Source organism: Babylonia areolata, chromosome 4, assembly GCF_041734735.1.
Source record: "Babylonia areolata isolate BAREFJ2019XMU chromosome 4, ASM4173473v1, whole genome shotgun sequence".
In the NCBI taxonomy this organism is placed as follows: domain Eukaryota; kingdom Metazoa; phylum Mollusca; class Gastropoda; order Neogastropoda; family Buccinidae; genus Babylonia; species Babylonia areolata.
Genome location: NC_134879.1, coordinates 47,985,262 through 47,996,880, shown reverse-complemented (window position 1 = coordinate 47,996,880; position 11,619 = coordinate 47,985,262). Strand labels below are relative to the sequence as shown.

General features: G+C 40.4%; 1 protein-coding gene across 2 annotated transcripts in view; it reads left to right on the top strand.

Moving 5' to 3' along the window:
* The first annotated feature begins 2,793 nt into the window (after nt 1-2,793).
* LOC143281250 (adipocyte plasma membrane-associated protein-like) overlaps nt 2,794-11,619 on the top strand; it is a 32,725-nt gene continuing 23,899 nt past the window's right edge. For both annotated transcript variants that reach the window (XR_013055109.1, XM_076586360.1), the window contains exons 1-4: nt 2,794-3,102; nt 8,116-8,214; nt 9,551-9,666; nt 10,948-11,043. Coding sequence is in view for 1 of the 2 variants with exons in the window: in XM_076586360.1 (XP_076442475.1) it covers nt 2,978-3,102; nt 8,116-8,214; nt 9,551-9,666; nt 10,948-11,043 (436 nt within the window). In the remaining variant the exon portion in view is untranslated. The remainder of the gene's footprint in view (nt 3,103-8,115; nt 8,215-9,550; nt 9,667-10,947; nt 11,044-11,619) is intronic.

Here is an 11,619-nt window from a genome sequence, read left to right as displayed (position 1 = left end):
CTTTCCCTCAGAACTTGCAGCGGAGTTTTGATAATAAAAAAAATGAAACATCTACGTCTGGGAAAGATGAATATATAACAATGCAGTGCTCTTTTTTTTTCTTTTTTTTTTTCTTTCTTTTTTGTCTCCAAAGAAAGGTGGGGATCAAGCAAGCTGTCACTTTTGCAACTAATTAATGAATGCAGACGTTGTAATGGATGTGACGTGTGCCGGTTTTCCGCCAAAGGGGAAGAGGAAGAGCAATTGTCTACGAAAACAATGCCCACTCCACACGCAAGACAAGCAGCTAGGGGAATGGGGGGGAGTAGAGAGGGGAGGGGAGGGGATCTATTTAACACAATACAGAGATACCGCCAGCAAAAAGACCACACGTTAAGATGGCAGCGAATATGACGATTTTAATGTTGGTGTGTTTTGGGTCGAGCTCACAACACGTACTTACCCACTTTTATTTATTTATCTTTAAATTTCAGTCATTACCTTCTGTGTGTCTTTCATTTGGTTATATTGTGTTAAAGTATTTACTTGTTTCTTAATTTTGTTGAAGTATCTTATTTCACTTCGTCAGTGTTAATGTTTCACCCAAAAGTAGGGTACTGAGGCTCTTAGGGCCAGACCACTGGTTGAGTTTTTGCGCAGGACAGGCAATCGCTTTTTTTTTTCTTCTTCTTTTATTTTAAGGACGCAGATGTGGTGTCCTGCATATTACGAATCATTCCGCACGCTTTCAAACCTCCTTGACACTCGGGAACTCAAACGAAGCTCCCAGCATTCATTTGGTCTTCCAAATCGGCGCTTAACTGTGCACTGATTAATCGAGCCAGCCAGACCCAGCAGTATTCTCCCTTTGTGACGTGATGGCGGTGAACGAGTGAGGGGGGGGGGGGAGAAGGAGGGGAAGAAAGGCTGCAGAAACGTAAAAAAAAATTTTTTTTAAAAACAAAAAACACACACACACACATTTTTTTAATAATGAACAAATAACACAAAAAGCAGGCAACGAATCAAAAATAAACGAAACCATTTTTATGTAAAACTGCCAACAATCAGGAGACAGTGAAAACTTTGATACTTGTTTAGCGAAAAAAAAAAACAAACCCTTCTTGCTTTACCTTGGGTTATTTCTAATAGTTTAACGAAGAAACCGCTGTCATGTTTCGAGTTACTAATTTCAAGGGCCCGGATAGTTGAAGTGATTTTAGAATCAGTACAGTTACACACACACACACACACACTAATACATGTGCGCGTGCAAAATGTGCAGAAAAAAAATCGAATACCAATCATTGTATCAGCAATTATCATATTTTCGTTTTTGTTGTATTGTTGGTTTATGCTAATTTTTTTTTTTTCAGAATACATCTCCATTATACCTTTGTCCTATTTCAAAAATCACCATTCACGGGCATCTTTGGTTTTTCTTCTTTTTTTTTTTTTTTCTTTTTTTTTTTTTTTTTTTTACGTGAAGACAGCATTAAATTATCAGCGGTAGGACCTATCTCAGACTTTGGTACCAACTACACAAGACCCGGCTACACTACTGAGCTAAATGGGCTTCTGTCACTGGATGACTGCAAGTACTAACTGTTAGTGAGGTATGTTGTGGCATCAGTGAATTGTCGCCACTCCACACTGGTGCTGTTGTGAATGAGGAGCTGTGACGTGACTTTTACGACGGACCCAGCGTCGAGTCATTGAAGGGATGTGCCCCAAGGACTTATAATATATATAATTATAATAATAATAATAATAATAATATATATACGTCCGTGGATGTGCCCTCGCAGATACGATAACACACACACACACACACACACACACACACACTGACAAACATACTGACAAACATGCACGCACTCACACACATACACTGACGCACACACACATCATACCTCCACCTCTCCGCCCACCACACACCCCTTCTACATAAACACGAATTTACTCTCAAACACACACACGAAATACACGCACATGCATACACTCACACAAACTAGCACACAACAGTCTCATACGCGCGTGCTGTAGTGCGCACACGAACACACGCACACAACAACACGGCAACAATGAGTGCAGACAATTTGTGCAGTGAGGGCAACAATACCTGCAGGGGCGACAATGCATGCTGCAACAGGGTTTCTGACGAGTCCGATCCAGAAAACGAAACCCAAGTCGTTGTTAGACAAACGGCTCTGTGTGTGTGTGTGTGTGAAAGAGAGAGACTGAGAGAGTCATATACATTTTTCCGTCGATTGAATTGTAGATTTTCAGTTGTTGTTTTTTGTTTTTTTGTTGTTGGGTTTTTGTTGTTTTTTTGTTTGTGTGTTGTTGTTTTTGTTTGTTTTTTGTTGTTTTGTTTTGTTGTTGTTGGTTTTTTGTTTGGTTTTTTGGGGGTTTTTTGGTTTTTTGTTTGTTTTTTGGGGTTTTTTTTTTTTTTTTCTTTTTTGTGTTATGATTCATGTCAGTACTGGACGGGGTGCATGCTGGCAAAGCGAGTCAATCTTCGAATATGCCCGTATATATATATATATATATATATATATATATATATATATATATATATATATATACTGTACTTAGGTAAAAATTTATTATAAAAAAAAAAAAAAATTTTAAGATAATGAGCAAGATTTTTTTTCAGTTAGGCCCAACTTTCAATTGTCACGTGAACAAAAGTTCAACTTGTACTTGACTTTTTTCTTTTTCTGTTTTTCCCCGGGGGGGGTCTTTTCTAAGTTGATCCATTTGTCAGTGTTTCGCATTCCGTGTTCAACGATTGGGTTCAGCAAAACGACTCGCGCGTTTACACCATCGAGCTCAGTGATTTTCACTGACACGCCTTTTGCTATAAGGAAGGAGAACAACTCATGTCACTTTTGTCGTTCAAGAGTTATGAAACTTGCTTAGACCTCCTCACAACACACACATCGAGGTCACGAACCTGTCTGCCTGCACTTTACATTAAGTCGGGATCGGGGCCATGGAGTCGAGCCAACAAACCAGAAAACGTGGTGGTCGGAGTGCACATGACAAGCCAGGGGGTTCGACCGCAAAAGGAGAAGAAAGCAGAGACGAGGAAAAGAAAAAGACGCGAACTTCAGGGGGGTAAGTGTTGTTGATAATACCTGTATCGGTGCGCCGGAGACAGCGCACAGTGAAGATAATAGGTTACGCAATATACACTAGAAAAGTGTTCAGCTCTGTGAGTGTGTGTGTGTGTGCCGTGGAAGCTGCGATACGTAGACTAGAAATGAGTGTGTGGAGGAGGGGGGTAGAGGAGGTGCAGGGTAATGTGTGTGTGTGTGTCGGAGCTCATGTACGTTTATATGTATTTGACTGTGCTTTCATATCTGTGAAACTGCATGTTTGGTGCATATCTGTTATGCATGTGTGGGTGTATGTGTGAATGTGTGTCTTCATGTTTTACATTTATTTGCTTATTTATCATCATTGTTGTCTTTTTTCTTTCTTTTTTTTTTCTTTTTTTTTAATTATTTTACTACCTTTTTCTATATTATAATTATTATTTATTTATTTATTTATGTAAGCTTATCTATTATTTTTTCTTTTTTTTTCTTTTCTTTTTTTTTTCAAGGCCTGACTAAGCGCGTTGGGTTACGCTGCTGGTCAGGCATCTGCTTGGCAGATGTGGTGTAGCGTATATGGTTTTGTCCGAACGCAGTGACGTCTCCTTGAGCTACTGAAACTGAAACTAGAAAAGTAGTAGACAACGATATCTTTTTCGCACTTAAGAAAAAATAATGATATTTGGCAACAGCACTGGACTTTGCTTGATGATCAAAGACTCGATTCCACTAGCATCGATCTTGTCCTGTCAGTTGATACACAAACCTGTCACAGTGCCAGTCTGTGCTCAGTAGAACCCATGCACTTCGTCACTGACACGTAAATGCACAAGATGATACATGCACATGATCATGAAATTACAGTGTCGTACATGTCGATCAGAGTTCGGTGGAAAATAATCATCAACAAACGTTGGTCTCGGTTAGATCAAAGAATGATCAAGGCTAGATTCTGCAGTGTAAAAATTTGTATTGATATTAAGCTTATACCACCCGCTGTGGTCTAGTGGTTAACATTGCACGGACTGACGACTGGAATGACGCGAGTTTGAGCCACAACAGTATAAAGTTTTGTGTGTCCGTTGTTTTAGCTGCGTTGATCAAGTGATCGGCAATTAAGTGAGTTAACATGAACGTACAATAGTTTTTATCTGGGAACTCGGTTGCTTATCAACAAGGGGAAGAACTCTTAACAAAACTCAGTGGCCGAAAGATCTAAATTTTCGGTCATTTTATGCAGCGTTATCAGGTAACTATATTAAAATTTAGATCTCCGTTTCTTTGAAATATAGATTATGAGTAAAGTTTATTTGGTGCATTCACAACTCGACCACGTCTAGCTCTGTAACATTTTCCCCAGATAGGGGGCATAATTATAGTAAGTGGTGTCCCCCAAACGCAGTTTCACCCAGGTCTTTGTTCCCCATGATTTTTGTTCCCCCAGGTCTGTTTCCTCAAGTCTACATTCCCGGTGTATTTGTTCACCAAAGTTTATTTTCTCCCAGGTCAATGTTCCTCCAGGTCTAGAAACACTGCTGACCATCAGATTGCATTATTTTGTCATGTCTGTGCATTTTTATGATGTCTCAGCAGATGTTTGACTTCTGCCTGACTACTATTACCACCAAAACAAAAGAATAAATGAAATTAAAATAAATGAATAATAATAATAATGATGTTGATGAATTTGATTTTAAAGATATATAAAAATAAAAGTAAATAGATAAGTATATTTTAGAAATGATCATTTTAATTCTAACAAGAGGCAAAGCCTTCAAAGACTCACTTATCCTGTATAGGAATCATGAGGAGGAAAAAAAAAGAAATTTGAAAATCGTTGAAAAGTGCTCTGTATTGAATATGGTATATACTAATATAGAATAAGTTTGGAAGAAAAAAATAATCACCAAAAAAAAAAACCAAAAAAAAAACCGGGGGGGCATGCGAGCAGGATCGAACCATGCATATTCAGTTCCAAAGCAAACAGACAAATCCACACTGCTGCGGCGCACCTGACATCATTTTACTAAATTTAATACTTAAAACAATATTGACGTTTTCCTCTTCGTGCACCAATTAGATGTGATTGTAGTTGACGTAATAACGCCGTTTAAATCATGTTTTTTTGTGTGTTTTATTATATCTCGAGTATTCTTTTATTTCGGCGGTAAAGGAGACATTGCCATTGCTTCAAGCCCACTGCAGCACGTGGTAGAACTCTAGATCTGCACTGACGAACCAGTCAACAACGGGCTAAAGAAGCGATCAATTCAATTTTTTGTTTATGTTCATTCCAGTTAATTCAGTGTCCACTTTAGAAAATTTATTTGCAGTAAACAAGTCGATGGTGTATATACAGTTAGTATCACTGTATGTGTTCTGTCCAGAATTTATATTTCTTTCCTTTAAATTGTGAACAAGAAAAACAAGGTCGTTGTCTTCGAACACAACCTACCTACTAGTAGGCCACTCAGTGAGAAGCTGGTTTTTAGAATTTTTGGATTTCAGAACAAATCTCAATGAAATAAACTGTTAATGATAAGGAAATACGGCTTAATTCAGGACACTTAAACCTGTTATTGGTATGACTGTGAAGATTTTTTTTCATACTATGTTTAAGCCAAATTTGGTTTAGGCAGACAAAGTATTTCCAGAGAAAATGGCAATATTATATTTTTTTCTTTGATTTTGACTACTGATCACAACTAACCACTGCTGACTAGTGAATGTTAACCAAAATAAATTGTATACATGTATGATGAAACTTACATTGACCTGGAGGAAACACAGAACTACCAAAAAATGTTGTGGGAACATAGACCTGGGAGAACTTAATGAGACCAGGAGAACATAGACCCAGGGGAACTTAGACCCTGGAAACCTAAACTTTGAGGAACATGTATGCTCCCTCCATGCATTACAGTTGAGTAATGGTAGAATTAAGTTTTTAGTTTTGACTTGTTGCCATGGAAGCTCAGTCAAAAGGCTTCCAAATAGTTATAACCACATACATTAGAGTTGTGCAGAATCTTCATAACTTGGATATATTTCTGCCTTTTTTCCTGATTGCTTTTATGTTTGTGGGCTGCAACTCTCATATTCTTTTGATAATTATGTACAAGTAGGCTTGCATAATCCATGTTTGACTGTTTTGATCCTGCTGTTTAGATAGCCATAACCTGTTTTCAGGGTGTGCATGCTGGATCTGTTCATGTTTCCGTAATCCCCCGGATGTTTATATGTGACCTTTAACCTGTGTATTTCATCTTCTGATTGTGTACACACATGAAGGGGAATAAGACATAAGCAGATTGGCACATAATTATGTTGACTTGGCAGAAAGATCTACCCTAAATCCAGTGGGTGCCAAAAAGCAAGATTGAACCCAAAACCCAGTTATTGAAAGTCCAGTGCTCTAACATTTTGGCTGTTGCATCCATCATATGTAGAACCAGATTGGCTTGAATAAGTTGAAGTATATCATTATACCAAATAATCTGTTTGTTCAATGGACTTTGGTAGTTTCTGCAAGTGTGTGCACTCTTGAATCTGTGTCTGTATCAATTGTATTGATATTTCGTTACTTATCAGCTAAGAACATGTATTGATGATGTAACTGTTGTGAACAAGTGATGTGCAGCAGTACATTGCTTGTGATTCTGTAAATAGTCATAATTGGCACCAGTGTCCAAATAAATTACCTGGGTTAATTAAAGCAAAATATACATCACACACACACACACACACACACACACACACACACACACACACACACACACACACACACACACACTACAGACAAATCATTGACCTTCTCATCATCATCAGTCAGTGCATATCATTTTCTGACATCCCCATGTGATGCAGGTGTGTTTGAATTATAGAGCATCCCCACCTGTAGATTCTGTACAAAGGGGTTTGGGGGGCAGGTGGGCTGTGTTTTTGTGTGTGTGTGTGTGTGTTTTGTTGTTGTTTTTGTTGTTGTTGTTGTTGTTGTTTTTTTTGGGGGGTTGCTGCCCCATCATCTGCACCGTTTCAGTGGCATTACTCCCACGCCGCTCATTTAGATTCCCCCTTACACGGCCACACCCGGGTTCGTCCATCGCAGTTCCAGCATCGGCAGTCCACAGGGAACCAGTAATGTTAGGTCGCCAGGAGGCCACACACCAGAGGAGACCCTGCACTGCTGCTAAGTCACTTCGGTGGTGTTCAGTGATGCCTGTTCTGTTTTAACGTACTTAGGACACCACCTACTAAGCCCCCTACTAACGACAATAATGGCTTAGTCGCAGAGCCAGACTGAGTGAGCGTCCCTCCCAGAGTGGAGACCGCCACCACACCCCTCAAACAACAGCCCCCCATGAATCTGCCGATTCTGACAACATTGACAGGACTCACCCCAAGCACGGAAGTGGAGGGGTATTGAAACTGAGGTCACCATGAGAGCAGGGCATGAAAGGCCACAGACTTTGAGACTATTTTGTTTATATTGATGACGATGAAGGAGGAGGAAGAGGAGGATGACGATGTTGCTATGGAGGTCCATTTTGGTTTGGGACTGCGTGACAAGGCTGTACTCTACGCTTCCTGTCATAATGATATCCCAGCATTAACCAGGCCCGAGAGATACAGACACTTGCAGTGTTGGTCAGGTAATTAGAGCAACACACCCAAAGACGCATCCTTGAAGTGGATGACACTCGACTGTGTGGTCCCAGTCTCCCCATTTAAGCCCACAGCACACTCAGCTCTGGGTAGGAGCCGGCCACGGGCCAAAAAACCCACCTCCACTGGGATTCAAACCTGCGTCCTCCCAGCTGTCAGTCCATGACGCTAACCACTTCGCCATGGCGGCTGGTGGGCTGTGTTTATTTGTGTGCGTTTGTGCCAGTGCATATCTGACAGCTCAAACGCAGACATATCGGTGGATGTCAAAATGAGTTAAGAACAATTTTCCTGCCTTGTATGTTGTGTAGTATAATAGCCACTGCTTCTGTGGTGTTCAAAATGGTTTTCTGTGAATGTGTTTCAGACTGTGTAAGTTCATCCTGGTTTTGAGTGGTGCAACTGTTTTGCTGGCAGCCATTGTTGTCTATCTTCTCCCAAGTCCCATTGAGCCTGTGGCATTCAGGTATGTGTGGTGGTGGATGGTATGCATACATGTATGAATATGTGTGTGTGTGTGTGTGTGTGTGTGTGTGTGTGTGTGTGTGTGTGTGTGTGTGCATTCTTCAATTTAATGTCTGTCCACTGATATGACAACATGAAAAAAAAAAAGTGTGCAAGAGAGACACAGTGTGTGTGTATGTTCATGTATACCGGCACATCCGATAGAGCTGTAAGACAACAGGAATAAAAAGCACAAGTGAGACACAGTGTGTGCTTATGTTCATGTATACATGTGCCTGTGCATGTGCGCATGTGTGTGTGTGTGTGTGTGTGACTGTGTGCATGGTTGGGGAGCAGGAGGGGTGTATACACGTGTGTGTGTGTGTGTGTGTGTGTGTGTAGCAGGAGGGGTATGTACCTGGGTGTGTTTACATTTTATTTGAGCAGCTGCATCAGCTATATGTTTGTTTTGAGCTGTTCTTTTGTTGAATCACGTGTCACTGTGTAAACAGATTGAGTCTGTATAATCGCCTAGTCTTAGTCGTCCATTGCATGTGTTTGTGTGTGTTTTGCGTGAGTGTGTGTGTGTGTCTGTGTGTATGATGAATGTGTGTGTGGAGAGAGAGGAATGGGCCTGTGTCAGTATGAATGCCTGGTGTGTGTGAGTGTGTGAGTGTGTTTGAATATGTTTATGATGTGTGTGTGTGTGTGTTTGAATATATTCATGATGAGTGTGTGTGTGTGGGTGGGTGTCTATTTGCATGTGTGTGTAAACACGATTGTTTGGCACTTTCTCAGACAAGTGGTGTAGGAACCATACTTTGTAAAGACTGTTGTTATGAATAAGACTTTTCCTGTCGTCCCCTTCCAAATGATGTGGTGAGCAGGCTGGAATATCCAGGGTCAAAGCAGGGTAGGTTTCCTGCACTGGTCGAATACAGAGTCAGACCATGTACTTCTGAACACCAGTTAAAGGACTCGGCAGCAGTGCAGGGTCTCCTGTGGACTGAGACCTCATGGCAGCCTGTCACTGGTAGTTTCCTCTGGCTGGCACTGGGCCTGTGAGGGGATGAGCCTGTGTGCTGTGTGTGTGTGTGTGTTGGGGGAGGGGATATGGGGAGGGGCTGGGAAGGGGGATGAGGGGGGAAGAACAGTATGAGGACTGTATTAATTGCTTTGATATGATTATCCACATGGATTGATTGATCACTGGTTGATTCATCTAATTATTCCATTCATCAAGTCCATATGGAATGAAGTTCATAGAAAGAGAACCTGGAGTAATTATGTTTTGGTTTGTTACTGATTTGCTTAATTGATTAAGAACGGTTCAGTTCCCTGTTTTTTCATCCATTCAGTCTTCCCCCACCGCCCGAATGGACTGGACCACTGGCCCCCAACGACAAGCTCTCACAGGCGGAAAGAGTTTTTGAAAACCAGTTGAAGGGGCCGGAATCCATTGTCACAGATGGAGGTAAGCTGAGTTTCAGTAGTTTCAGTAGCTCAAGGAGGCGTCACTGCGTCCGGACAAATCCATATACGCTACACCACATCTGCCAAGCAGATGCCTGACCAGCAGCGTAACCCAACGCGCTTAGTCAGGCCTTGAGAAAAAAAAAAGGTGAATAAATAACATAAGCTTACATAAGGAGACCCTGCACTGCTGCTGAGTCGCTTCAGTGGTGTTCAGTGGTGCCTGTTCTAACGTACTTAGGACACCACCTACTAAGCCCCCTACTAACAAAAATAATGGCTTAGTCGCGGAGCCAGACTGAGTGAGCGTCCCTCCCAGAAGCTTACATAAGTAAATAAATAAATAATAATTATAATATAAAAAAGGTAGTAGTAGTAATAATAAGCTGAACAATATTCAAGTGAACAAGAAGGGCATGTTTGCTACCTTTTTTTTTTCTTTTTTTTTTTTCTCTTTTAAGCAGACGTGGTATAGCTTTCATTGAGCAGTCTGCATGTTTTGAAAACCTCCTTGTAACTGAAATTGAATCTGAAACTTCCTGCTTGCTTTGTTGGCTGTGTGTATCTGTATTTTTCTTGCATGTGTTTGTGCAAACAGGGGGAGGGGTTGTGCAAATATGTGTGTGTGTCTCTGACTCTGTGTGTGTGTTTGTGTGTATGGGCCATCATTTTTCTCAAAACACACAAAAAAAAATATTACATATGTTTGTGAATGTATGCATGAATGTATGTTTGTATAAGTTTATGTTCTGAGAAGTTGAGAAACCTTCCATCATTTCAAAAAATGTAGTGTGGCACGCTCAGATACTGCCACCTGTCACACTAGACACAGATTCTTGCTGACGACATGTGAGATATGTGCATTTGAGATTCTCATGTTACAAACACACATGCTAGACTATTATTCTCTTGATCTGGCTTGTCATGCCTGTGACATACAGTGCTGATGCAGGCAGCTTGAGGCATTTGTGCAAAATGTAAAGTGCAGGATTTGCTGTCTAAGTTTTAGCTTTGCTTTAAAGAAGAGGTGGAAGATGCCTAATTTGTGAATTTTGGACAACACTTGTCAGGGTTTGGGGGAGTGTGGGGGGGAGAATGGGGGGGGGAGAGGGAAGGAGGGGATTGGGGAAGATGGATTGTGGTTTGCAGCTGTTGTATATTCTGTAGGCTCTGACTTTTTTTTTTTTTTTTTTTTTTTTTTTTTTTGTCATGAATTCAGGAATGGTCTTTGTGAACTCCTGGCTCAAGAGTTGCCTTCTCTGTGTCTGGCATTTCTGTGCAGAATACATCTACACCGGCACAGCGGATGGGCGAGTTGTCCGCATTCACAAAGGGAAAATCCGCACTTTGGCCAGATTCGGAAAAGGAACAGACTGTGGTCAGTATCACTAGCTGCAACCAGTGACTTCAAGTAGTCTGAGAAAGATGAATGCACTTTCAAACTAGTGAATGTCTGAGTTTTGATTTTAGATCTTGATTTCTTTGTGAATTCTAGTTAGTATTTTGATATTGATTTTGTTTGATTGTTTGTTAATTCCTTTAATGATGTCGTATTTTGATATTGATTTTGTTTGATTGTTTGTTAATTCCTTTAATGATGTCTTTTTTATTATTATTATTATTCTTGTACTGTTTTGATCAATGTATGTGCAGAAATGTTATCAATAAAACATTTTTTTTAAAACAGACAAAACATTATCAGTAAAACAATTCTGTTTAAAACATACTGAGGAAGCAGATGTTTCTGCATAATTATCCACGTTTGCTTTGGTCGTTTGCAAGCTTAGTCTCAGTCTTCTCTCCTTTACTCCCTTGGGAAAAAATTAGTGGTTGTTCTCCAGACCACTATTAGTGTTTTTATTTGCCTTGCATGAATGAATGAATGAATCTTTATTTTCCAACGGTGAAGATATTAGCACTTTGGCCGACTTACACATCTGCCGTTGTTCTAAGA